Source organism: Fistularia commersonii, chromosome 20, assembly GCF_037954325.1.
Source record: "Fistularia commersonii isolate RoL2024-O1a breed Wild chromosome 20, RoL_Fcom_v1.0, whole genome shotgun sequence".
Taxonomy (NCBI): domain Eukaryota; kingdom Metazoa; phylum Chordata; class Actinopteri; order Syngnathiformes; family Fistulariidae; genus Fistularia; species Fistularia commersonii.
The window spans coordinates 13298458-13324050 of NC_141303.1; the positions used below are offsets into that span (position 1 = coordinate 13298458).

General features: G+C 38.8%; 2 protein-coding genes across 4 annotated transcripts; one reads left to right on the plus strand and one right to left on the minus strand.

The window, feature by feature from the left end:
• Positions 1–135: 135 nt before the first annotated feature.
• On the minus strand, positions 136–2710 carry knstrn (kinetochore localized astrin (SPAG5) binding protein). Of its 3 annotated transcripts, none has more exons than XM_086167340.1 (9): positions 2587–2710; positions 2433–2488; positions 2214–2340; positions 1817–1846; positions 1634–1730; positions 828–942; positions 684–745; positions 419–493; positions 136–289 (listed from the first exon to the last, which is right to left on the minus strand). In XM_086167340.1, exons 2-9 carry the CDS (start codon positions 2452–2454, stop codon positions 161–163), a joined length of 657 nt encoding a protein of 218 aa, XP_086023466.1. In that variant the 5' UTR covers positions 2455–2488; positions 2587–2710; the 3' UTR covers positions 136–160. The 3 variants fall into 3 exon arrangements, with proteins under 3 accessions (XP_086023466.1, XP_086023467.1, XP_086023468.1); XM_086167341.1 differs by having other exon boundaries at positions 2666–2709; XM_086167342.1 differs by having other exon boundaries at positions 2433–2484; positions 2561–2699.
• Positions 2711–2977: 267 nt separating this feature from the next.
• knl1 (kinetochore scaffold 1) lies at positions 2978–15883 on the plus strand. The gene is made up of 32 exons (XM_086167613.1): positions 2978–3124; positions 3634–3668; positions 3830–3866; positions 3977–4036; positions 4225–4307; positions 4389–4435; positions 4514–4535; positions 4649–4692; positions 4770–4819; positions 5290–6022; positions 6165–6183; positions 6273–6316; positions 6410–6453; positions 7049–7679; positions 8009–8061; positions 8399–10177; positions 10280–10409; positions 10523–10581; positions 10675–10773; positions 10879–10994; positions 11092–11182; positions 11581–11697; positions 11802–11889; positions 12004–12066; positions 12138–12177; positions 12283–12387; positions 12503–12600; positions 13022–13084; positions 13224–13333; positions 13416–13537; positions 13901–14026; positions 15424–15883. The coding sequence occupies exons 2-32, from the start codon at positions 3640–3642 to the stop codon at positions 15518–15520; spliced, it is 5199 nt and encodes a 1732-aa protein (XP_086023739.1). The 5' UTR covers positions 2978–3124; positions 3634–3639; the 3' UTR covers positions 15521–15883.
• Positions 15884–25593: the final 9710 nt, after the last annotated feature.

The following is a 25593-nucleotide window of genomic DNA, read 5'->3' on the forward strand; positions in this document are numbered from 1 at the left end:
TTGAGGAAAAAAAAAAAAAAAAGAGTTTCCACTTTCTATTGTGGAGAAATTACTAAACAAATAAACACAACAAAACATTATTATTCATTATTTATTAAGTTCACATTAAAAAAGAAAAACACATATTAAGCATCATATACATGCTGAGTTTTGTACATTGTTAGGACAAGAGTACTTCTGCTGCTGCTACAGCCTTTTCCATGTCGGCAGCTTCCAGTGCAAAGTTATTTCTCTCCTGCATCATGTGCTCCCGACTTTCACGGAGATCTTCCATTGTTTTCTGTATTTCCTGAACATTGTTTGAGACAGGAAGCCAAAGGTTTCAGTGAACACAGATACTGTAGCCCCAAACAAGTAAAATTGAGGTTAGTCTGGTAAACAAAGGTACTGATGAACGTCAGGAGCAGGGGGGGCTCACCTGCAGACGAGAATGCTGCTGCGATGCAACGTCACTGAAAGTCTTCAGTTCATTCATCAGGTCTGTAGAGAGGCTCTGAAAATAATATAAGTGGGTTACTTGTCATTGTCATTACTTGAAAGAAATGAATGTGTGACTTATGTAAAGTTGTAGTCTTGTGGCATGGAACAAATGAGTGTAAAATTCTTTATAAATGTGTTCACCTTGTTTGTACTAAAGTTATTGTAAATGTATATTATTGAGAGGTAGAAAAAAAAACATGTACCAATACTTCTTTTCTATGCTCTTCATTCTGCTGTGCAGATTCTCCAAGTTGTTCTCCTGAAACTGAGCATCAACGAGACACTGCATTTATTTCTATCAAATAAAAACAAGCAGCCTGCAGAGGATGTTTAGAGAACATGTTTACCTGGGTCTATTTTTGCAGCAGCAAGGACTAAATGAAAGTTCTTCAGGTTTCTCTGGATCTCTGCATTCTCCTTTTCAAGACCACTGAATTGTAGCTCCAGCTCAGCTACTTTTTTCTGCAAAATAAGTTACAATTTTTTTTTACTGGATGTAAACAAATTGCTGTCTTAAAAAAATCTAAAACCTAATACTGCTATACAATATACTGATATCACATGTGTTTCCACTGCAGTTCTTTCTGAGCGTCATGGTTCCTCGGTGGTTTTTTTTTTTATTGTATTTGTGAATAAGATATTAGAGAGAACAGGAACACTACTGCTGTAAGAAAAAGGGGTTTGATATCATGATACAGTATATACGAAGGGCATGTTTACAAAATTGCTGATACAGTACACCCTAGAGAGTTACATAAATACTTTTGAACCTTTTTGATAACTTCCTCAGTAACTTTCTTGAGGAAAATTTGCTGAAAATGAAACTTTACTGGTTCAGCATTGATCTGACAGAATCACAGTTCTGATCATGAAAAAACATAACTTAAAAGCTAATAATTTCTTGGTCATTTTGTAGAGAATACTATTTTGTGATTTTTTTAAACTATAAAATCTTGACGTTTTTTCACTTGATTGCTGTGTTTATTTAAAATGGGATTTCTTGATAAGCTTTAGGTTATGTTGACAAGTCAAACTTTTCGATGGCTTTGAAAATAATATATTTACAAAAGTAGCAGTAAAATTATGAATCATTAGGTTCTCCAGATACAAGCATGAAGTTAAGTTTCCAGTTAATCATAAGTAGTCTTTGCACCTGTTTCTCTGTGAGGTTTTCCTGCAGTTCTGCATTGGCAGCCATCAAATTCTGGTTTTGCTCCTTGAGCTCTGCCTGTAGGTCATACCTGGAGACTCTATGGACAGGTAGAAAAGGCACTACTGAAGAACTTGATTAGACATTGTGTGCAATCTGTAAAAAAGCAGTAATTTGAAGACTTACCCTTTGTGAACTTTGGAAGCAACATTATTTCTGGAGGAGAAAATAAGAGAATTATTTCCTGTGGTATGCATTGGCAAGAGATTTAACTCGTCAAGACAACATTTGACACATGTCCTTCTTGGCTTCTGATGAAACAATGTTAAGACCCAAGTGTATATTATGAGGCAATGCCTACAGCACCTTCATCCCTGTGCATTGAGACACTAAAGGCTAAAAGAAAACTGTAAGATGAAAGTTGGTGAGTTTCCGATAACTTTATCTACTTAAGGTACACGTTGAGATCTAATTTTCAACAGCCAACCTAGTGCCATTTACTCCTGTAAGAAGTTACAGACCAGCACTGCCAAAGGCATCTACCTCCTTTTAGAAGTAGTAAAGTTGATGTGTAATTTCTTACCGCTGTATGTTGTCTCTACTTTGTTTAAGAGCTCCATCTTTGTGAACAGCATTCGCAGATACAGCTGCTGTGTCTCTCAGTTCCATCTTATGCCTGGTTTTCTTCGTCTCTGCAGGCAACTGCAGGCCTGGAAAAGACAGTAGTTACGGGGGGTTCAGAAGAGGAATCTGCAGTCATTTGATGGCATAAATACGTGAAAAAGTTGCCTGGTGAACTCACCTCTGGGAATTTTTGAAGACATTTTCTCCTTGAAATGCCAACGAATGCAAAGCTCCCTGTATAGAAAAAAACAGATGATAAATGACTTCGGTTATTTGCAAATCTGCAAAAAAAAAACAGAAAGTAACCTCCCTGTGAAGGCTGTTTTACGCACACTGGCAATACTTCACATTACTGAAATGTAATCCGTTGATATAGATACATTTAAACTTGACAATTATCTCTAATCCTACCCTTTCTGACAGGGTACGGAATCGCCAACAGTCGATATAGTGCCGCGTACGCTTTCAAAAAACGTCCCGCCCTCACAGCCAGTTCCCGTTAAAACGTCATTTCCGATATATGATGGCAACTCGAAGTCGGTGGTGTGTTTTTCTCTCTTTGTTACTTTAACTTCAAAATAACTTTCTTTCTGTGACTAATATTTTTCATGTTAAATTACCGTAGCATTACAACAAAGTAGAAAACATGATAAAGTCGGAAAAGGTAACCGGGTCAGACAGTATTACATTGCGCATGCGCTACGGCGGTTAAATTCAAAACTCAGACGTGAGCGTTGAGGCCGATTGACTTTAGCTCTACTATAGTGTTTTTGTGTCTTAGCCGCTTAGCGTGAGCGACATGACAAGAGCTACTAGATTATAGCAACCATAATTATCAAGATATCTGGGTCACGGTTAAACCAAAAGAAGGTATGCTTTATTTATTCACATTAAATTCAGTCCTTTTTATTTAATCGTTCGCTTTACAAATGGCTAGCTACCGCTAACAACAAAGAGTGAAAAAGAACTGGAAGTCATTTCTAATAAGTTATGTATGTCATAAAGGTAAAATGGTCGGGATGATATGTATGGTAATACATAATACATGCTTGTTTTATGGCGTTTGTGTTGGCAAAAGTGAATCACACCGATATATTTTACGTTACATAAATTTGTATTGCCATATTACACTCGACTTGCATTCATCGTAGGATTGATTTTCGCAGTGCACAATGATCGCTGTAAGTAAATATTCATGAAGATAATATGACATGAAAGCTAAGCTAATCATCAGTCTGTCAGCACCAACCCTCGATGCTTTGCACTGATAGCTCGCTCAAAATATTTTTTTGTTTTCTGTTACTCCAATATTCATACTGCTTGGTAGTGACATGACATCAGCTGTTGTATTGACATAAACTGTTCTTATGTTTTTTCAGACAAAAATGGAGCTTTTGGATCCAGCTAAGAATGAGTAAGTGAACGTGTGTGTGTGTGTGTGTGTGTGTGTGTGTGTGTGTGTGTGTGTGTGTGTGTGTGTGTGTGTGTGTGTGTGGATATAAACTATATAGAGATTATATATGTGAAGCTCAGCTTCACAATAATGTGCTGTGATTTGATCTTTCTGTGTTACAGTGAAAGTGGTGGGCTGTCGAAGCGGCGTATTTCCTCGGTCAGTGACATACCAGTTTGTTTTTTGGCAAAATCCTCACATCCCTTATTTGTTGATAAACCAGTGGCATTAATATTATCTTATGGATTCCCCCTTTATGCCACTTTTAGATTTTGAAAGCACCACGTAAATCCAGCAGGTTCTATGAGCCAGAAGAACAGGAAAATATGGTAATGAATATCTGTTAATAATAACTTTAGAGATTTAGTTGACCGTTATTACATAAACTAGTGAAGATTTAACATCCTAATTATATTGTTACACCACCTGTAGTGTATTCTCACTGAAGAATATGGGAATCAAATGTAAAGATTATTTTTTTGTGTGTTTTTTTTTTTTGTTGTTTTTTCCCATCAAGGTGGAATGTGTCAAACCAGGGGAAAAGAAGAATTCAAGAAGAGTTAGTTTTGCCCCTGCTGATGATGTCCTTCTTTTTTCAAAGTGAGAAAGTGAAAACCCTCATGTAACTTTCTATGTGGCACACTGATTATATATTCTAATGATTATTTTCTTTTTATGAAGGGATGCAAAAAACACTCCTGTCCAAAGTGCATTACAAGAGTTAACAAGTATGTAATGTATGTACGAATATCTTCATTTTGAGTGTTAAACAACTTTTTGATCCTTATCTTGTTTTTTTTCCTCAGCACCTGTAACCACACAAAACAGGTAAAGTCATTGAATATCTGCCTAGTCCTCCATTTTGGTCATGATCTTTAGACTTCTATATTCATGAAACTCCTCACTCATTTTAACGAGTACTGAATGTTTTCTTATAACAGGGTCCAGTTGAAAGGCAGTGAAGATGGGATTCAACAAATAAAGGGTTAGAATATATTTTTTTCAATTGGCTGATATTATTTGTTGTTGTGTCAGTTCATTAAACTAAGTTACCTATTATAGGAATGGAAACCCTACTGAATGCCCCTCTACAATCATCACAAGGAGATGAGGTGAGTTTACATACACTCACTTCTATTTGCAGTCACCCCTTGGTTTACTGGTGTGCTAGATTGCTTTGTGATAATTGTTTTTATTGTATAATATCTGTAAGGGGGGACAGTGTATACTTGTAGGTAATCTTGGATAGAATTCAAAATTGTTCATTTATTCATTAATTGTTCATTATTCTTATTCTTATTCACGTATTGTGATGTCTTTAATTTTGCTATCCACCTTCCTAGCAAAGGTAAACTTCTTGAAAAGTTTTTTTTTTTTTTCCCTTTGTATATAATTTTTTTAAATTACTATTATTATAGTAGGGGCTATGAGATAGAGCAATTTTATCTAAAGCTCTAAGAAATGATCTGTAAATTAGCTGAAAATCTGCAAAAAGTAGTAACTTGTTTCAACTTAATGGCCAGAAAACTGTTTTATTTATTAATTTGTTTCCATGATTGAAATTGTTACTTATTTTCATCAGGTCACCCTCGACACAGAGAATGTCTTTGGGGAGAAAACAGTGATGTTTCCCATGGATGCTGCATCCATGGATATGACCTTCAGCCACACTTTAGACATTGCTAATGATGTAGGGTTTCCACACCAGACCGGAAACATTTTAAATACAATTGGAGATAATACAAGATATTTTGCTGATGGTGAATCCATGGATATGACCCTTAACCAAACTGTGAATATGACAAGTGGGTCTGAATTGCTGTCAAGAGGCAGAAACCGGGATTGCGGCATTTCACAATCCGTAACTGGTTTTGATGCAGGATTTGCAAACTTCCTTTCAAGTCTTAAAGAAAAAAATGGGCCTGGCATCAATCCTACTGTTCTGAGACTGACAGCGACTGCTGGAGCTTTTCCTGAAGCCACAGTGGAGACAAGCGGCTCTCAAATGAAAAAACCAAGTCATAATGTGGATAAAGAAAATAAGGCACCTATGTTTGTGCCCTCTACAAAGGAGAAATCACTTAATAAAGCCAGGAATATTGGAGAATTAGCCTATGGAAATGGACAGTGTCTGGATGAAGATGTAAACATGGATATGACTGAAGTCCAGACAGGGCGGATCATGGAATTCACTGATGACAATGACAATCCATTTCAGTGTCTTTTTCCATCACAAGAATTGTACACCCGATCTAACAAAACACAGCAAACGGCATTAAAGACTCTACCAAGGCTAGGATCTTCTGACTCAAAAGGTACTGGTCTCTTCATCTATCACCACATCAGACCTCCCCAAAAATGATTAAGAATGATTATGTTGTATTACATATTACGGTAGCTATCATGTTTACATTTTGTGCTTTGCTGATGTCTAATAATTGTCTAAACTTTTTACAGCAAAAGCATCCAGAAATAGGTAAGTGAATAAAGACTGTCACTTGGTACGTCCATTAAGCAGAATTCAGTTGAATCAATGTAAATTTTATTCATTTTTGCTTTCATTAGGGTCCAGAAGGTGGTCAGTGGAGAACGTTGTCTACAGTTTACTGGTTTGTGGACAAATTAGATTTTTTTTTTTTTATGTGCAACAATTTAATTTACGATTTAATGTTTGTTATTTTTCTACATATTTTCAATTTTAGATCAGACATCTGTGAAAGTTCCTTCTCAACATGTGTCTCTTGAGGCAAGTTTTTAATCAATACTTTCTTTAATAACATAATAACATTATCTTAGTCTAAGTGCATAGAAAGTAATACCTCCGTAAGTCATACTAGTTTGTGATTTCAATTTAAAAATTGTGATATTATGTAGAGCTTAATCAGAAATGAAGGTCTTTTACTGGTATCTCTATGTCAGCATGTACTGTATGGAGTGTGTGGGAAACATAAAGATCAACATTTCATATGCTAACTGTTATATCCCCATTCCTGGTGTTTGAATGTCAGAACAAACACCGATAGAGGTTGAATTTTGGTCAAATGTAGCTTGTGTAGTCAGTGTCACAACCTCTAATGCAGTCATTTGATTTGAGAGTCTTGAAAGTATCTCAAACTGACATCTTTCATTTTTTGACTTGAGCTTCTAACTAACCAGCATCTAGAATATTCCAGTTATATAAAGATAATTCCATACTGAGTAAAGCTGATGTCTTGTTAGCTTTAAATTCGATGTTGTATTTGATACCAGTACAGTAGCATTTTCTATGCCACATTGTTCAAAATATTCAATTTTCATCACATTATTGTGATTACATAATTATTTATTGTTTGTGTCATCAGAGTAACTTCGATACTAAAGATGATCTCCCTGAGAGAACAGTGAGGTTCGCAGCAGATGATGCATTCCTGGACATGACTCAGAGTCACACTGTAAATATTGCAAGTGCTTCGCTGGCCGCCAGCGATCGGAAAGTGGCCTTTTTTTGCGATGGCGGACAGGATTTCTTCGCCTCATCTTTGAAAAAACAGAAACAAAGTAGTCAGGCTTTGGAAAGTCCTAGTTCAGCTGAAAAGTGTCTGGATCAAGGCTTCAAAAGCTTCCTTGCAAGTCTGTCAAAACCAGTTGGCCCCTCTGTGAATCCAGGAGTGGTTCCAACTCCCCCTCTTGCAGCAAAAAGTTCCATGGTCCAGCTTAAAAAACAGGGGGCTGAAATCGACATGAATCAATTGCCTAATAAAGCTGGTGTCACTGTGGCCCTATCGAACCAAGATCCAGTCTTTTCCCAGGATGACTTCAATATGGATATGACAGTAGCTCATACTGGCTGCATCAGGCTTACAGGCACAGATAATTCAGCACAAAGTCTTTTTCCATCTGGAGAAATGCATTCAGCAAGAGGAAATTTGAAGATAGAAACGGCAGCATCACATGAGCTAGCCAATGTGAGACTGGGATTTTCAAATGATAAAGGTAAACTTCAAACCTTTTTTATTAATCAAATGAACAGAAATGTTTTAACTGATTCTCAGGTTAATGTTACAAGGCAAAAACATCGTCAAGATAGCTTTTTCTGTAGCATTTGAAATGTTAAATTCCCTTCTATATTCATTATTTCGATATGGAGGAATCAAATCCTTTTATCCCTCTTAACAAGGCAGTGGAGTAAAAATCTGTTGACTGACTGAATAATTTTCGGATTTGTATTCTTTAATTTATAAATTGTGGGATTTAAGTCAAAACATTTTTTTTTCCGTTTATTTAACAAAGACTTAAGATTATTTTGCATCCCTCTTTTTTAGGTCTGCAAATCCCAACAAGGGATTCATTAAAGAAAAAAATGGACGCAAATCAGGTGATTTCATACATTTTAGTATGTTAATACCGATACCTTGTTTGGTTTACTGAAACAAGCTCCATTAAGATTGGATGCTTTGAATTCTGGGAATCAATGTATTTTTGTTGAATTGTCATCAAGATGCTAGTCAAGATAAGATATTCACTTTTCTCTTCTACCTGCTTAATTTTGCCCTATAAATGGTCTGTTTAGATTAAAGCTGCATTTTTGTAATTGCTCTAAGTTGTTGTGCCCCAGCTGTTTAAGGTGGAAGAGGAACAGTTTTATTCAGCAGGATACCTACACAAAAATGGTTGAATTGTTAAGTTAATCAACTTTCTTTGGTCAACCATAGGTCAGCTTTCATCATGACAATGACCTCAGAGACAAAACTGTGAGATTCCTTGCTGATGATGCATGTATGGATGTGACACAAAGCCGCACTGTAAACATTGCTTCGCATTTTGAACCTAAGGCACACAAGAATGTGGATGTTTTCACGACTGGAGGAGAGAAAAATGTGAGGTTCTCTCAAAATGATGCAGCCATGGATGTGAAAAGAAGTCACACAGCGAGTATTTCCACTTGTTTTGAACCACAGCTACACACAGATGTGGATTTTTTACCTACCGATGAAAAGAAAATTGTAAGGTTCTCTGCAGACGATGCAGCCATGGATGTGACCAGAGGTCATACAGAAAACATCCTTACTAATTTCATACAACCTGAACACCAAAATGCGGAGGGCGTATTGTCTTATGAAGATAAAACTGTGAGATTCTCTGCTGATGATGCATGTATGGATGTGACACAAAGCCACACTGTAAACGCTGCTGCTCATTTCAAACTGCAGGCAAACCAGAAGGAGGAACTTTTACCTACTGGCGGTGAGAAAACAGTGAGGTTCTCTACAAATGATGCATCCATGGATGTGGCACGAAGCCCTACAGTTACTATTTACACTCATGTTGAACCACAGTATCGTCAGAGTTTTAATTTCCCTAATGGTGGAGAGAAGACCGTGAGATTTACAACAGATGATGCAGCCATGGATGTGGCACAAAGCCATTCAGTTAACATTTCCACTCACTTTGAACCACAGCAACAACAAAATGTGGATTTGTTACCTGCTGGTGGAGAAAAAAATATGAAATTCTCTTCAAATGAAGCATCCATGGATGTCACAAAATGTGTTTCATCCCCTCACAACCCACATCGCAGCCCTGACCATGTGAGGAAAACAGACAGCTCACACCAAAACAATGAGGTACAGGCACTATCCAACCTTGACGCCGTTGAAATGTCAAATTCTTTTGAGTCAAATGAAACTCAGGCTGAGAGAGAACCTGAACTAAGGAATGTAACTAGTCCTTTGTCCCAGAAGTTAAATTCATCATGTGCTTTGGATGATAAGGATTCACCCTCTTCATGCAAGTCCAGACGAATAAGTTTAGCCGATCTCCAGTCAAAAGTAAGGCGCTTGAGCCACATGATCAAAGCAGCTCCTGATACGAATGCCATGGATGGTTATACAGTACCTTTGGCCCACTTAGACCAGGATGTAGAGAAAAACACAGGACAAACTCTCGACAAACCCAGATCTCCACCAGTGGTGGAGCCTGAACTTGAAGATGAAGCACAAGCTGAGTGTCTTCAGGATGGACCACAACCCTCAAATTCAACCACACCTTTCAAACCGAAGACTCAAGACCTCATGTTGACACTCTCAACTGGACGCTTTAAACCAAAACTCCCACAAAGAAGCAGAATTTGTCTCCCCAAGGAGTCAGGCTCTGGTTGGGTTAATTCAGCAGGAAAAGATGTGGGGACACCCATCAATGTTACCGGCCAGCTGTGCAACTTGGACCACAATGTCAGTGATATCAACGATGAAGAGCTCGGTAGCTATGAAGATCTCTCCCAAACCATTGATGCAAAGAACCCCCAGAAAATCACAGAAAATGTCTGCCCTCGTTTAGAAATCAATTTGGATAAATCCTCAGAAGAAAGTGGGAGTGAAGAGGACTCTTTTAGTGCTTTGCAAGGAAAACGATCCTCTGTAGAAGATCAAGATATGGGGGATGTGAAGAGAATGAAGGCATCCCATGAGACCACCACTGACATTGTTGAAAAGGTTAGTATGATTAGTCCATATTATTAAAATACTGTTTATTTAAGTATTTACAATATTGATAAAATGTTATCTTATCTTATAACCCATCTTCACCCCCACCAGGAAATACTTTCTGATGGCATGGAACTTAAATGTACCATGAATATAACACCAAACATGATGACAACTCCCCTGGATTCTTCCAGCAGTGCTCACTATGTCAGCAGCAGATGTGAAACTACATTGGAATCCTGTGAGTTCCGTTTCAGATATCTTCTTCGTACCTCTTCCTACAAAATGTTTTTTTTCCCTTTGAGACTGCCTGTTTTGGTTTCATTTTCCTTTTTTCCCCTTCTTTTCCCACAGCTTATAAACAAAGCTTTCTTGAGTCCCAGCTTGAAGATCATATCAGTGACGTACAAAAGGTTTCACAGTTTTTATTCGTGTGTGTGCGCGTGCGTGTGTTTTAAATCTATTGGCCACATCAATTCTTTAGTTGGGTTTAATTTCGGTTGCAGAGATTGGAAGATGGTGGGCTCACTGTGCTGGAGTTCTTTAAAGTCTTCAACATAGATTTTGTCATCCATAATCCTCGCCAAAGTGTCCTCCCTGGCAAAGTAAGTTACTTCTAGTAACTTCTACTATGCATTTTAAGTTTATCCACAAGACGAATGCTCATCAGTAGAGTATATTGATATGATGTTTTTATTCTATTTTCTAAGCCTCTGTCAGACACGGACTGCTCTTCGGAGGATACGTTAAAAGATAGACATATCACTCTTCCAAGAATACAGGTCTACGAAGCAGATGTTGCGAACCTCACACAGAAGGTGGAGGGGTATGTATCCATGATGAAGTTGGGACTAAGGCAGACTGTCATATTCTGTGATATTGCAAAAGGATCTTCATTCAATTTTGCTTTGCGTTCTCCTCAGATTAAAGATCCAAATTCAGGACCTAGACAAACCTCTGAAGCTCTTTAATCGAGTTTTGTGGGAAGAGCTAAAAAAATCATCAGAGAAAGAGGTATCCCAGTCAGCTTTCTTCTTTATTTTCACTGTTTACTTTTGTATTTCCTAACATGATGGTTATTGCTGTAAAGAAATCAATTTGCTCATCAATTCCATTCTGAACTGGGGGTTGGGGGAATGTTTTCCAGTGGTAGTGGGAACAGTTTTCCCTCTGCATAAATGTGAGTGGTGTTTGTGCTCAATGAGATTCACTGACTATTTCAATGCCACAACAGTGCAGCATTATTTCCTCTCTTTAGTCAATGCTCTTTAATGTTGTCACTCTCCAGTTATCGATATATTTCAGCTCTATGACTGATAGACTGATCTTGTTTTGAGAAATTAAATAATGTCACGTAACAAAAATAGGTCAAAGCATTAAATTTGAAAGCAAGTTTGTTTTTCCATCCACAGCTCAAATCTTTGGGTGCAAAATTGAAAGAGAGAAATCATGTCTACAGAAAGATGAGCAAAGCTCAGTCTCATGAAATGAAGGAAGCCCTGTACATAAACCTGTTACAGGCTAATTTGGTAAGAAAGCCAAACAAAATAGTTGTTTTAATTCTTTTGCAATTTTTGATAGCTTAACTCATTGTGATTTGGGAAAACAAGTGTCATTTTTTTGGTGATTTCAGGAGGAGCAGCAGAAGTTGAGGGGAGCCATTGAAGAAGCTGACGATGCGATAAGAGGCTTAGATGACTGTATTTCTAAGCTGGAGACAGGTAATTCCTGGAAATGAACATTTGGTACAAGTTGACTGAAAATGTAGCTACAGAAGACTATTATAAAACCAAAGTAGCAGTTTTGAAATATCTTATCATTTTCCTCTTCCTTAGAACTCGAAGCATTTGAATGCAGGGAGTCGGATGACAAACCAAGCCTGAAATCATTGGAGGAAGGTTGGTAAGAAAACCTCAGGGTGATTTTTGCGTCCCTCAATGGATTAAGTCACTGTGCTGTTCTTCAACAGACCTGATGGTGGTCACTGAGACCGTGGCTGAAAACAACAGGTCAGTTGTGAATGTTGATAAATGTTTCTGTGGCAGAGTCTCCGCAATACTGATGAGTTGTTAATGTACAATGAGCATCTTTTAATGTTCTTTTCTCTGGTGCAGACAAATAAGTGAACTCGACATTCAAGGAAAGCACAATTCCAGTAAACTCAAGGGGTTGAAAACTGAGACGAAGAACCTTGTGAGGCAGCTCAACACACTGAATATGTCAGTTTCTGATTTTTTTCTTTTTGCTTGTTCTCTGACCTTCCTCAAATATTGATTTGGTTAGTCACCATTTGCGGAGTAATGTGAATTTGTTGTTTTTTTCTGTTTCTCTCAGGGTGAATGAGTGGAAGTTCCTTGAAAAGAAGGCCAACTACACTGCTTTCACTTTTCTGCATGAAACTCTGTTGCTGCTTGTGCATGAAAACACCACAGGTAAGATTTATTTTTTTTCCCATTAAACAATGGAGCACCCAAAAGGAAGTAAACCTATCTAAACGAAACCCTCAGATGGGAGCCTAGGACCTCCTCTAAATGTTTCCATCTGGGTTTCTGTAGCACTATGGGTTTGTTGTACACTGGGGTCTTTAGCGCTCCATTCGTCTGAGAATATACGTAATTTTCATGTGTAACATGAAACTGACTTGGCCAAGGAGTTTCTGTAAAAGTACATGATATTTTCCTAACTGAATTATGCATCAACTTGAATGACTGAAGTAAATAATGTCCAGTCACTCCCCTTCATTCCTCTGGTCTAATCCTCCTACCCCACAATTCTGGTTTTTGATTTTGTGATTTTGGAAAAAGCATGATTTGTCATTCGCACCTTTTTATTTTTTCTTTCTCTTTTTTTTAGACAACGCTGATAATAAGCCTGACCAAAAAATCTCCGACATCACTTTTCAATTCCAACTCGACGGTAAGAGACATTTTGTGCTGAAACAACTATCTCTTTTTTTCTAAATCTGTCCATGCACACTCGACATGTCAGTCTGCTCGCATTGATTTGAATCTAGTCACACATGTTCATGTCTTTGTGTATTTGTTCATTAATCCAGATAAAAACTCGCAGTGCCACGCCCATCTTGTTCACAAACTGCTTTCTTCGTACATCAATGCGGAAACATCCTGGGTTGAAAGATACCCAAAAAGAAGTCATACTTCAAAGGTCAGAATAGATGGACAGCGCATTATGTATATTTGATTTACACTCAGTGAAGAGGTTACATGCTTTGAATCCTTGTGCGCAGCTCCTCCATGACATCAGCCTGGTGGTGAGCCGCTGTCGCCTGCTAGGAGAGGAGGTGCGCCTGCTGAAAATGTGGGGTGGTCTACGCCTGGACATCTTGGACATCAGCTGTCTGGACACTCAGTAAGAATTCCCCCATTGCTGAACCCAAATATAGCTAACTGAACAGTATTGCCATATCAATAAGTAGTTTACTCGCTGTTTTTTAAAAGAAAGTCTCACAAACAATGTGATACAATGGCGTACGTACTGTAGAAACTGCTTCACTACTAGCCTTGACAATGTTCAGTTGGGCTCTCCGTCAAAAAAATAACCATCTTTTGGAAATTCAATGACGCCCTTTGAAAATTGTTGGAATATTCTACATTTGCATCAGAGGGAAATTGCAAAATGTGCTCTTTACACTAATACTAAGAAAACTATAATAACTTTCAAACCTTCAATAAATCACTTATTGTGACAAAATTTGTTTCTTCTTCCTCTCAGAATACATATTGTCTTCAGTAGTCTCAAGAAAGTTGCCAAGTTTGAGATTATTTTGTCAGTCAGCATGGCCAACCGCAACTGTGTCCTTGAACTGCAGAGCTTCAAAAACATCATTGGGAACACCAGGTGAGTGTGAACAGTCCCAGATACCATCAGCATTACAGACTTTTGCCAAGCATCAACTGCCTCTGATAAAAAGATAGAAAAATACAGGACAGTCATTCAAAGAAATTATTATTAATTTATTTGAAATTTCAGAGTACCGCATTATAACACTGTGTGTCCAGCAGATTTTGTCAGTGAGACTCAAAATCACTTGTTACAACACACGCCTTTAGTTTAAATGATCTGGTCAGTATGGATGGTATTCAGAAAGCTACGAAGCAGCTGAGGAGAAGCGGTGTGTTATATAGATGATGATGCATATATTAAGATATACCAAGTCAAAGTTGTACGCGTAGCATGTTTTTGGAGAATTCATACAGAATCATGAAATCGACTGGAGAAAAGTGCATTTTAACATGGCTCCTATCATTTATGATGCATTGAAATACAGTTTGTTTGCCATCCATGTTTGTTTCCACCAAGTTGTCATTTTCATTTGTTTACCGTATTTTCTGCACTATAAGGCGCATCGGATTATAAGGCGTACCTTCAATGAATGCCCTGTTTTAAAACTGTTTTCATATATAGGGTGCACCGCATTATAAGGCGCATAGAATAGAAACTACTGTAGTGGCTGGGGTTACGTTATGCATCCTCTAGAATCTAGTGGGTCTGCTGGGAAATTCCCAGCGTTTACAGACACTTTACTTGCTATCCCGCAATCTCAATGACAGTTTGCTATGCCTGTCATATGGCTCGCATTCCACTGGCTGCGTTATTTTCATATTTCTGTCTCTTCCGCCACAACAACCAGTGCCTTATCGCAACCATCTAAATTTCTGTGATGAGACCTTCAAGCCACTTTTTATCATCAGGAAGAAGTAGGTGTTTCTAGCCCAGCAATTTTTCAATTAACCACAGGAACTGATGTTTGGAGGTTGACAAAATACTGAAAACTGTACATAGTTTTAAATTGGAAAAAAAAATTAACTAAGTTAAATGGCTGCATAAGGCTGCCTCCAAGTAATCAAGTCCACAGTTATGCGGTTGTGGTCGAGGTGTAAATAACCTGTAGGTATAATATGGAATTGGATCGTCATTGAAGCAATAAACGCCTTGAATCTTGAATAATATAAATTATGAAACCTATTTCTCACACTTTTTGGGACACTGTATTCTCTCTTAAAATATTAAATCTTAAATGTACATGATATTACATACATTCATATTTTTGTTGGGTGGCTGAAGTTCTGTTCAATTAGAAGGTTAGCAGTTTAATCCCCACTTGCTTTATTCTTCCCTTCAAGCGTGTACATAGATGTTTCGTGCAGAAGCATGGATTTACTCTTATCAAATTAGTATCAAGCTCAGAGTACTTGTGCTTTTAACAAACTTCCTGTCATGTCTTTGGCCTACAGGAGCCAACAGATTGAGGAGATCGTTTTGTCATCCAGGCCGGCCAAGAGACTCTTGACAAAGATCGTCAAGAAGATTCACAATGACCTACTTTGCTGAGACCAGAGCTAAAGTTTTGCTGTTCTTTATTTGACCACGGGATAGCGCTGTGGGCACATAACATTCATTGCCGACAACCTTCCCTGCTTTCCTCTTATTGTAGCTAGCTTGTGAATGTGTAGGAAAGAGCTGTTGATAAAATTAAGTAATGTTAATTCTGAACACAAGGAAATTAAAGAACCTGTACACAGTCGTCTGTCATATTCAATTCTAGCTTTCATTTCATTGGTGGATTTTTATTTTCATGGCTTGACTCAAATAGTTAAAGTAAGCAGAGAATTATACATTATATTCTGGTCTATTATCAGATTATTTCATCAAAAGCATTTTAAATAAAAAAAAAAAAAAACATTCCTAAAGAAAGCTCAATTTTTTTTTTTTAATAAAATGATGTGGGTTTGATCAAATGTTTCATTTGTCAATAGGTTTCTCCTTCCACATTGACAGCGACACTCAGAGGCTCTAAATGTAAATATTTTATCAGAATAAAGGTGATTCTTTCCTTCAGCAGCAATGACTTGCCAGACAAAAGGGATGTTTGTATTATTTAGGTGCACTAACATGGAAATGGTGGACATTAGCATGATCTGGCCGTTGTCCACAGCCCACCGGTTGACACATGACTGACACTGACAGTGTCCAGAGGTCAGCCAAGAGGTCAAACTGCTGGAGACAGCTTTCTGAGCGGGTGGGAGTGGTAAGGGATGACTGTCCACTCCTGAAGCCGCAACATAGAGGGTCAGAGTAGGCTTTCCAAACCGTCACCCTCGAGTGAGCCATCAGGGGAGATGAGGTCCTCCCTCCCTCACCCACCCCCGTAGGAACAACAGCTCCTGTCAAAGCAGATCGAGAACACACATGGCTTCCAGGCAGAGGTTAAGTGTGGCTGGGGCAGGATTTGGATCTCCTGACCACTGCTGGTGGAACGGGTGGTCAACTCAGTGTCATTTCAATCGATCCATTGAGGGAGTCTCAGCTATTTCCATGTGTAAAGCCGAATAATTCATTAGATAATAAAACAGGAATTAGGGTTTTTTTTTTCTTTTTTGTCGTTTTTTTTTTTTCCCCCCTTGGCGCCGATTGGATTTTCCATATGTGATTCTGTCTCTTTCGTCTTTCTTCCAAGTGGTTCAATAACAGTGAAGCTTATTTTCCATTTTAGAATTTTTTGGCATTCCCTACATTCATTTTTGTTGCCATCTTGAAGAAGATTATATAAAACTGCGTCTGTCTCACATGACACCACAGTTGTTTCTGACCATGAAGGTGTTTCTCGAGTGTTTGCATGTGCAAATAGAGTGTGAAATGAATTCTATATATAAGTAACATAGTATTTCCTTTTAAAATGGATATTCCAAATCTCATTTAAAATAATCAGCAAACTATATACATTAATCATCAATGATGATATATATTTATATATGTCATTACATTATTATAAAATTCCCCCATTGTTTGTAAAAACAATATTACATTTCCCAGGTTTTTGCTTCATTATGACATTGAACAAAGTAATTCCTTATTCCTTTAATTCATAAAACAGTTCAAATAAAATTTCCTTTTAATTATGAAATCAAGCTAAATTTAACATATCATCTACTACAAAGGGATATGATATTCTTTGTTTTCCGACAAAATGCAATAATATTTTGTCCTTTTTTTCCCACCAGTATTTATGCAGAAATATATGCGGCCTCGGGGGGGTCATGGGCCAGTCTCCCTGAGTCAGCCTCGAGTGGGGCACAGGCCAGTGTCTTTCTGAGCCAGTCACAAGCCCAAATAAATGCAGAGGGTTACGTCAGGAACAGCATCTGCTGTAAAACCAAACTTGAATTGAACGGAAGAATCTTATACCGGATTGGTCGAGGCCTGGGTTGACTGAGAGAAGGGACTTTGAATGTTGGGACGATGACAGGAAAAGCTAGAGAGTTGGTTTACATGATGCAAAGAAGGAAGGTGGATATACTGTGTGTCCAGGAGACCAGGTGGAAAGGTAGTAAGGCTAGAAGCTCAGGAGCAGGTCTGAAGTTGTATTGTCATGGTACTGGCAGGAAGAGAAATGGAGTAGGACTTATCTTGAATGAGGAGTTTGTGAGGAACGTTCTGGAGGTGAAAAGAATGCCAGTCGGGCTTATGAGTCTGAAATTGGAAATTGAAGGTGTGATGCTCAATGTTGTTAGTGGCGAGGAGAAGAAGAGGTTCTGGAATGATGATTCTGATTCTGGAGTGATGCATAATATAGAGATGAGTGGTAATTTCGCGGACTTTAATGGGCATGTTGGTGAATGCAATAGAAGTGATGAAGAAGTGATTTGGTATCCAGGATAGGAATGCAGAGGGGCAGATGGTGGTAGACTTTGCAAAAAGGATGGAAATGGCTGTAGTGAACAGTTATTTCCAGAAAAGACAGGAACATAGGGTAACTTATAAGAGCGGTGGTAGGAGCACACAGGTAGACTACATCCCGTATAGATAAGGTAATCTGAAAGACATCAGTGACTGCAAAGTAGTGGTAGGTGAGAGTATAGCCAAACATAGCATGCTGGTTTTTAGGATGGCTCAGGTGAAAAAGAAGATCAAGAGGACAAAGGCAGAGCAGAGGACAAAGTGGTGGAAGCTGAAAAGGGAGGAGTGTTGTATGGTTTTCAGGGAGGGGTTGAGAAAGGCTCTGGGTGGTCAGGGTGAGCTTCCAGATGATTGGACAACTACAGCTAGTGTTATCAGGGAGACAGGTAGGAGAGTACTTGGTGTATCATCTGGAAGGAAAGTAGATAAGGAGACTTGGTGGTGGAATGAGAAAGCGCAGGAGTATGTACAGAGAAAGCGGTTAGCATACACTTCTTACGTTAGCTTAGGAAGTGTGACACTGAGGGGAACTGAAGAGAACAGGCAAGAGTACAAGAGGATAGCGTAAGGTAAAGATAGAGGTGGCAAAGGCAAACAAAGGGCGTACGGTGACTTATATGCTTGGTGTGACAGGAAGGAGGGAAAGAATGACTTATACAGGTTGGCAAAACAGAGATGGAGATGGAAAGGATGTACAGCAGTTCCGTATGATTTAGGATAGAGAGGGAAATGTATTGACAGATGCTAGAAGAGTGATGGAAAGAGTACTTTGAAGAGCTGATGAATGAGGAAAATGATAGGGAGAGAAGGATAGAAGAGGTGAACTATAGAGGGATGAAGTTGATGTGCCATACAATGAAGTTATGGGAAAGAGTAGTGGAAACTGGACTTAGAGCCGAAGTTATGCATTTGTGAACAGCAGTATGGCCTGAGGTCAGAGGGAGTCCTATTGCACTTTTGTAGACTTAGATAAAGCATACAATCTTCTTCTCCTTTCGGCTTTTCCCTTTAGGGGTCGCCACAGCGAATAAACCTTCTCCATCTTACCCTATTCTCTGTATCCTCCTCTCTCACACCAACTACCTTCATATTCTCTCTCGCTACATCCGTAAATCTTCTCTTTGGTCTTCCTCGAGACCTCCTGCCCGAGGTGCCAGCATACGTCTACTAATACATTCACTATCCCTCCTCTGTACCTGACCGAACTGTCTGGCTTCTATGACCTTCTCTCCGAAACATCTAACATGTGCTGTTCCTCTGATAGGCTCATTCCTGATCCTATCCATCCTGGTCACTCCCAAAGAGAACCCACTGTCTTGTACCCCTTTCCTTTCAGTGATGAGACCAGCGATACTGTATGGCCTAGTAACAGCTCCAATGACGAAAAGACAGGAGGCAGAGCTAGAGGTTGCAGAGATGAAGATGCTAAGAAAAGGCATACAATAATACCCTGTATTGTATGAGGAAGTCTGGACTAGCAGAGAAGTATGTTAGTCTGGTGCAGGACATGTATGCTAGCTGTGGTGAGGTGTGCTGTAGGTGTTACAGAGAAGTTCAAGATGGAGGTAGGACCTCATCAGGGATCAGCTCTGAGCCCCTTCTTGTTTGCAGTGGTGGTGCACGGGGTGACAGATGAGGTTAGACAGGAATATCCATGAACCATGATGTTTCTAGACAACATTGCTATCTGTGGTGAGAACAGAGAACAAGTGGAGGAAAATCTTGAGAGCCAGAGGTATACTCTGGAAAGAAGAGGAATGAAAGTTAGTTGCAGCAAGACAGAATTTATATGTGAATGAGAGGAACCCAAGTGGAACGTCAAGGCTACAGGAAGTAGAGATCAAAGTTGGAGGATTTTAAGTACTTAGGCCGACAGTCCAGAGCAACGGAGAGTATGGAAAAGAGGTGAAGAAATGGGTCCAAGCAGGTTGGAATGTATGGAGAAAATTGTCAGGGGTACTATGCAATAGAAGACTATCAGCCAGAATGAAAGGAAAGGTGTAAAAGACAGTGGTGAAACTAACGACGTTGTACGGTCTAGAAACTGACAACGACAAAAAGAAAGGAGGCAGTTAGAGGTTGCAGAGATGAAGATGTTGTGTTTCTCTTTGGGAGTGACAAGGATGGATAGGATCAGGAATGGGTCTATCAGAGGAACAGCACATGTTAGATGTTTTGGAAGAGAAGGTCAGAGAAGCCAGACTGAGATGGTTCCTTCATATACAGAGGAGGGATAGTGAATATATTGGTTGACGGATGCTGATATTGGAGCTGCCAGGCAGGAGGAAGACCAAAGAGAAGATTTATGGACGGAGTGAGAGAAGATATGAAGGTAGTTGGAGTGAGAGAGGAGGATACAGAGAATAGAGTTAAATGGTGAAGGTTGATTCGCTCCCCCTGAAGGGAAAAGCCGAAAGGAATAGAAGAAGGTTTTATATTGCCACCTCAAGTAAACAAAATAGGGACTCAAATGAGAATTGCAGATCAGTTGTCAAAGCGACCACGCACTGCTCCACATTCTCAACAACACTTTCATCATGATTTCAACGAATCCCCCACCAACCACCCCCTAAGGATCTAATTCTGTTACGTAGCACATTTGGCTCCGAGGCAACCTGTTCAAATGTATTTATCCTCACACCTGAAGCTGTATTTCATTGCTATAACCTCGTCAGTGTCCTGCTCACACAAACCATCCGGACAGTGCCCATGTCTGTTTTGGCAGATAGAAAAAATAAAAAAAATCAGAGGATGAATGCGTTGTTTCATCCACAATGAATCATAACTGAGGAGCTCGGTTTCATATCAGGGTACGATGTGTGGTTATAAAGGCTGGAGACTCACAAACAGCTCAAGGCGCTGTTGTGTTATTTTTGAGCTTGCTGGCCCAAAACGCCTCGGTAGCCCCTGTTCTTTTTGAGCTGCTCGAGAAGATGTGAGTTTATGGTTTGATGCTGGTGGACACTCACGAAAGGTGGGGCGACATCAAAAAAAATTGAAAAGCAGTTCTGAAAATCACAAACATAGCAGTTTAATTGAAGAATGACAGTTGGTTGATCTCACACACACACACGTATATATATACACGTATCTATACACACACACATTCTGTATATATGTATATATATGTATACGAGTGTGTGTTTGTGTGTGTATATATATATATATATATGTATATATGTGTGTGTGTGTGTGTGTATATATATATATATATATACTGCTCAAAAAAATAAAGGGAACACTTAAAAAACACATCCTAGATCTAAATGAATGAAATATTCTTATGAAATACTTTGCTCTTTACACAGTTGAATGTGCTGACAACAAAATCACACAAAAATGATCAATGGAAATCAATTGTATCAACCCATGGAGGTCTGGATTAGGAATCACACTCAAAATTAAAGTGTAAAAACAAACTCCAGGCTGATCCAACTTTGATATAATGTCCTTAAAACAAGTCAAAATGAATCTGTGTTGCTTCCTGAGTGGACACTATGATTTCACAGAAGTGTGATTGACTTGGAGTTACATTGTGTTGTTCAAGTGTTCCCTTTATTTTTTTGAGCAGTATATATATATATATATGTATATGAGTGTGTGTTTGTATGTGTGTGTATACATATATATATATATATATATATATATATATACATATGTGTGTGTGTGTGCAACAAACATATGTGTATATATATATATATATATATATATATATATATATATATATATATATATATATGTGCAACAAACAAACAGAAACTATTTTTAAACGTACAGAACTACAGTTGATTATGTTTGTCAGCGTTTCATTTACCAAAGATGGCTTTTAGTCCGTGGCTAAATATTTACACCAGATTTGGCCAAGAGACATGAGACATTTAAAAGCAAACACTTCATTTGCAGTGACTGTTCAGCGGAGACGGGAGATCATTTCCAGTGAAATGGAAATACAATAATAGACTGTGGAGCGCTGCCGTATTCCTGAAACAAAGAAAGAGTTGCTCTAAATTTCTTGAAATTTTTGTCATAGTTCAAAGTTGGAAGTTATTCATGGAGATTCTTGGCCCTCCCGAGGTGAAAAACTGTCAAGAGCAGGGTTAGAGTGCTCTCAGAGGCTTGAGTGTCTTAAACTGAAGAGGTAGGAGATGTATACAACCGGCAACTGAATCATAGTGAATGAACTGAAAGATACAAATTAGTTTGTGCTGGATTAGATGGCCGTTCAGTCGCCTGCCGCGTCTGCTCTCCTGGTTGGTTCTACTTGGGTTTTTCTTTTGAAGGCCCCCCCCCAACATATCAAACCTGTTTACTTCACAAACAACCAAGCGCTGAATAAACACAAAGCAAATACACACATCAGCTGACAGGAGGCTGCTGCCCAACAGGCCTGCAGAGTCTTGTTTCAAATAACACCATTTATTACCAAAATAAAATCAGTGTTTTTATTTGAATCAGTAATTTCACAAAATGTGGCTGGAAAATACCAGTCCGTCATCATTGGGGTTACAGTTGCTTTACCTGCTTTATACTGGATCTATCGATCACATCCCTTAAAAGAATAACCCAGATGCATAAGGGGGGTTTCGACCCCGACCCCACCTTCGCGCTGTGATCAGAGCATTTGTTCTGCCATCCTGAAATGTTCCTCGGAGGAAGTTTTTCAGGCGAAGTCGAGAGTTCTAAGAGGGATTGTTTACGAATACTGGAACCTGCATTCCAAATGCCTTTGACTTAGAGTCCATGTTTGTACACAGAATGGAGAACTTCACCCCTACTGTTATAAAAAAAGAAAAGAAAAAGAAAAGCAGCACACTTTAACATAGAGCAGGTCCAGAGGAAAAGGCCTATATTCTTTCCACTTGCAGTCCAAATACAATGCATTCATTTTCACAGTGTAACATTCACATAATTCTGTCAGTACATTCAAAGACCCACAACAGGTGGCCATTATGGGGTTATTTCTGCCCGCATATGTTTTGTTTGCATAAGAAGTCATCCTTGGTCCCACCGCAGGCAGTTGTCGAAATCCTTTATATTGTGTTTTTAAATTAGCTGTTAATACTTAAAAGTGCGTGATTCCATTAAAAAGAAATCACTTTCTTGATTTTTACTAATGATAAGCCTGTAAAGTTACCATTCTTTCTTTTCACCGGAGCTGGATTTTTCCTGTGAATCCCACATGGGGCTGGAAAAACGGCAAAAAAAAAAAAACAGTTTTACATTTATAGCTTCCTGAGCCCGTCGCCCTCGACCTTGGGCAGTGAACCGTTGTTTTTCTGCTACTCGCACAATTTTCACTCATTGTTGGATACAATTTTGGCACAACACAGACACCCGCTCACTAACAGAGACATAAAATAAAAGAACAGGGGGGGGGGGGGGGTCAGTGAACGATAATATCACAATGATAAGCTTGTATTTGGATAAATATATTTGATTCCAAAGAAAAAACCAATGTGATGAGACCGTGCAGATAAAATGTTTTGTCACAGAAATGAACTACAAATGAACCACAAAAAAAAAAAACAAAAAAAACACCTGACATTGATGATATAGATTGGACACAAGCGTCGAGTACGGGACCAAAAAAAAGATGCAGAAGTTTTTCTTAATGAAGTGCGTGCTGTCACCCCCCCACCCCCGCCTCGCCACCACCACCACCCACCTCCCAAACAAACTTTAGTGTTTGTGATCCAGGAACAGAGGCCGCATGTGTTGCTGTCAGGTCGCCATCCGTCAGCTGTCTCCTCCACCACCGTCCAATGTTACTGTAAGCCTCCCGCGGAGCTGGACTTATCTTGTTAACGGACATTATAGGGCAACGTAATTGGTCCTTGCAGGCAGGTAATTAGTTCTGGTGGCATGTGCTCCCATAGAGATGCGAATGACAGGAACACATCCCGCCCCTCACCCCCTATTCACTCCGTGACCCCGGTAGTCGCCACATTCTGTGGTCATTCTTGAGAAAAGACAATAGGTCTGGCTTGTTAAAATAGGCTCCCCCTCCGCGGGGGGGTGGGGGGGAGGCGGCAGCTGTCCCATAGGATCAAGCTTCAATGGTCAATGGTCAAACTATCACTCCAGAGGTTTATTTTATTTCATCTATTTTACCTTGAGAGGGCACAATCACGAAGAAATCCTTGAACGTGAACTCATCTGGTCCTCTATGGCTAAGAATTTTATAACAGAAATCCACTTCGAGCTACCTATTATCAATATATTTACATAGCACTAAGTTTATGACTGATATACTTGAAAGTATTTATGTTATTTACCGCACCAGATTTAAAATATTTGTTCTTTCTCCCCTTTTTTGTTGCTAAATTGGACATAAGGTTCTTCATAAACATCCATTAATATAACCACTAGTGATACACCTTCAACAGAAAGCCCCGCCCTAGGGATAAAAAATGTAGAGGCAGCACCCAAAGTCACACTTTAGGTGCAGTTTATATGTACAGGACTGTCTCAGAAATTTAGAATTTTGTGATAAAGTTATTTTTCTTCAGTAATGCAATTAAAAAAACAAAAACAACTTGTTCATGATATTCTAATATTTTGAGTTTTCTTAAGATGTAAGCCATAATCAGCAATATTAAAATAATAAAAGGCTTGCAATATTTCAGTTGATTTGTAATGAATCCAGAATGTATGACATTTTTGTTTTTGTAATGGCATTGCAGAAGATATAGAACTTTATCATAATATTCTAATTTTTTGAGACAGTCCTGTATATATACATAAACAGTGCATATTTCATATAAATATATTTATATGCTGTTTATGTATAACTTTGACAAAAATGCATAGAAATAGCAAAAACAACAAGGATCGCTTGATATTATTAGCAGTCGGAGGTTCAACAAACAGATTTTGTGTGAAGTGAAGATTAAAAAAAAATTAATGCTTGCCCATTATTTCTGGTCTGTTCACTCTCACTAGCTCAGATGTCGTAGGACAGCTGTTTTTTTTTTAAGTTCTAATAAACTCATAATATGCTAACTGCCCTGCAGCCAAACAACCGACTACCCAAGTTAGCGGGCAGCTGGTGAGCACAGGCAAGCGTCAGCAGCTGAAGAGCGACACATTTCCTACTGAGGAGAGCAAACCAACCGGGTTACTGCTGAATTTTACCAAAATTCCTCAGGCGGGTACAAAATAAACTCATTTTATTCTGAATCAACAACAACATAGAAGGCCAAACATCTGTAAGGCTTTCACTTAAATCAACATAATAAATACTCAATCTGTCAGTGAGTAGGAAATAACCTGAATTGAAAATTTTAAAGTCAGATATAATAAACGTTTGTATACGTTGTCGTTCAGTCTGCCTCCGATAATTATTTCATGTATTTGTATAGCTAAAAAGTCACCGCATTCAGTTATACATACAACACAAAATTAATGAAATGCAACCACTACATTTAACCCATCATGGATGAACCATGAGCGCCAGAGGAGCAGTTAGTCAGTGTTTTGCTCAACAATACTTCAACAAGCAAGGAAGAGTGCAGGAATCAAATTGGGAATGGCTGGTTCAAGGACGGCCGATCTAATCCCCCTGAGTCACACCGCCTCTAGTCGATGCAAGGCATTTTAATGTTGTGTTTTGGCAAAGAGGAAATGGATCAAGTGGATTTACAGTAAACACCACCAATTGGCCTTGACAAAATCTGAGAATAGTAAAGTCGTATCTTTCTTTTTTTTTTTTTTTGGTTCGAGGTTTA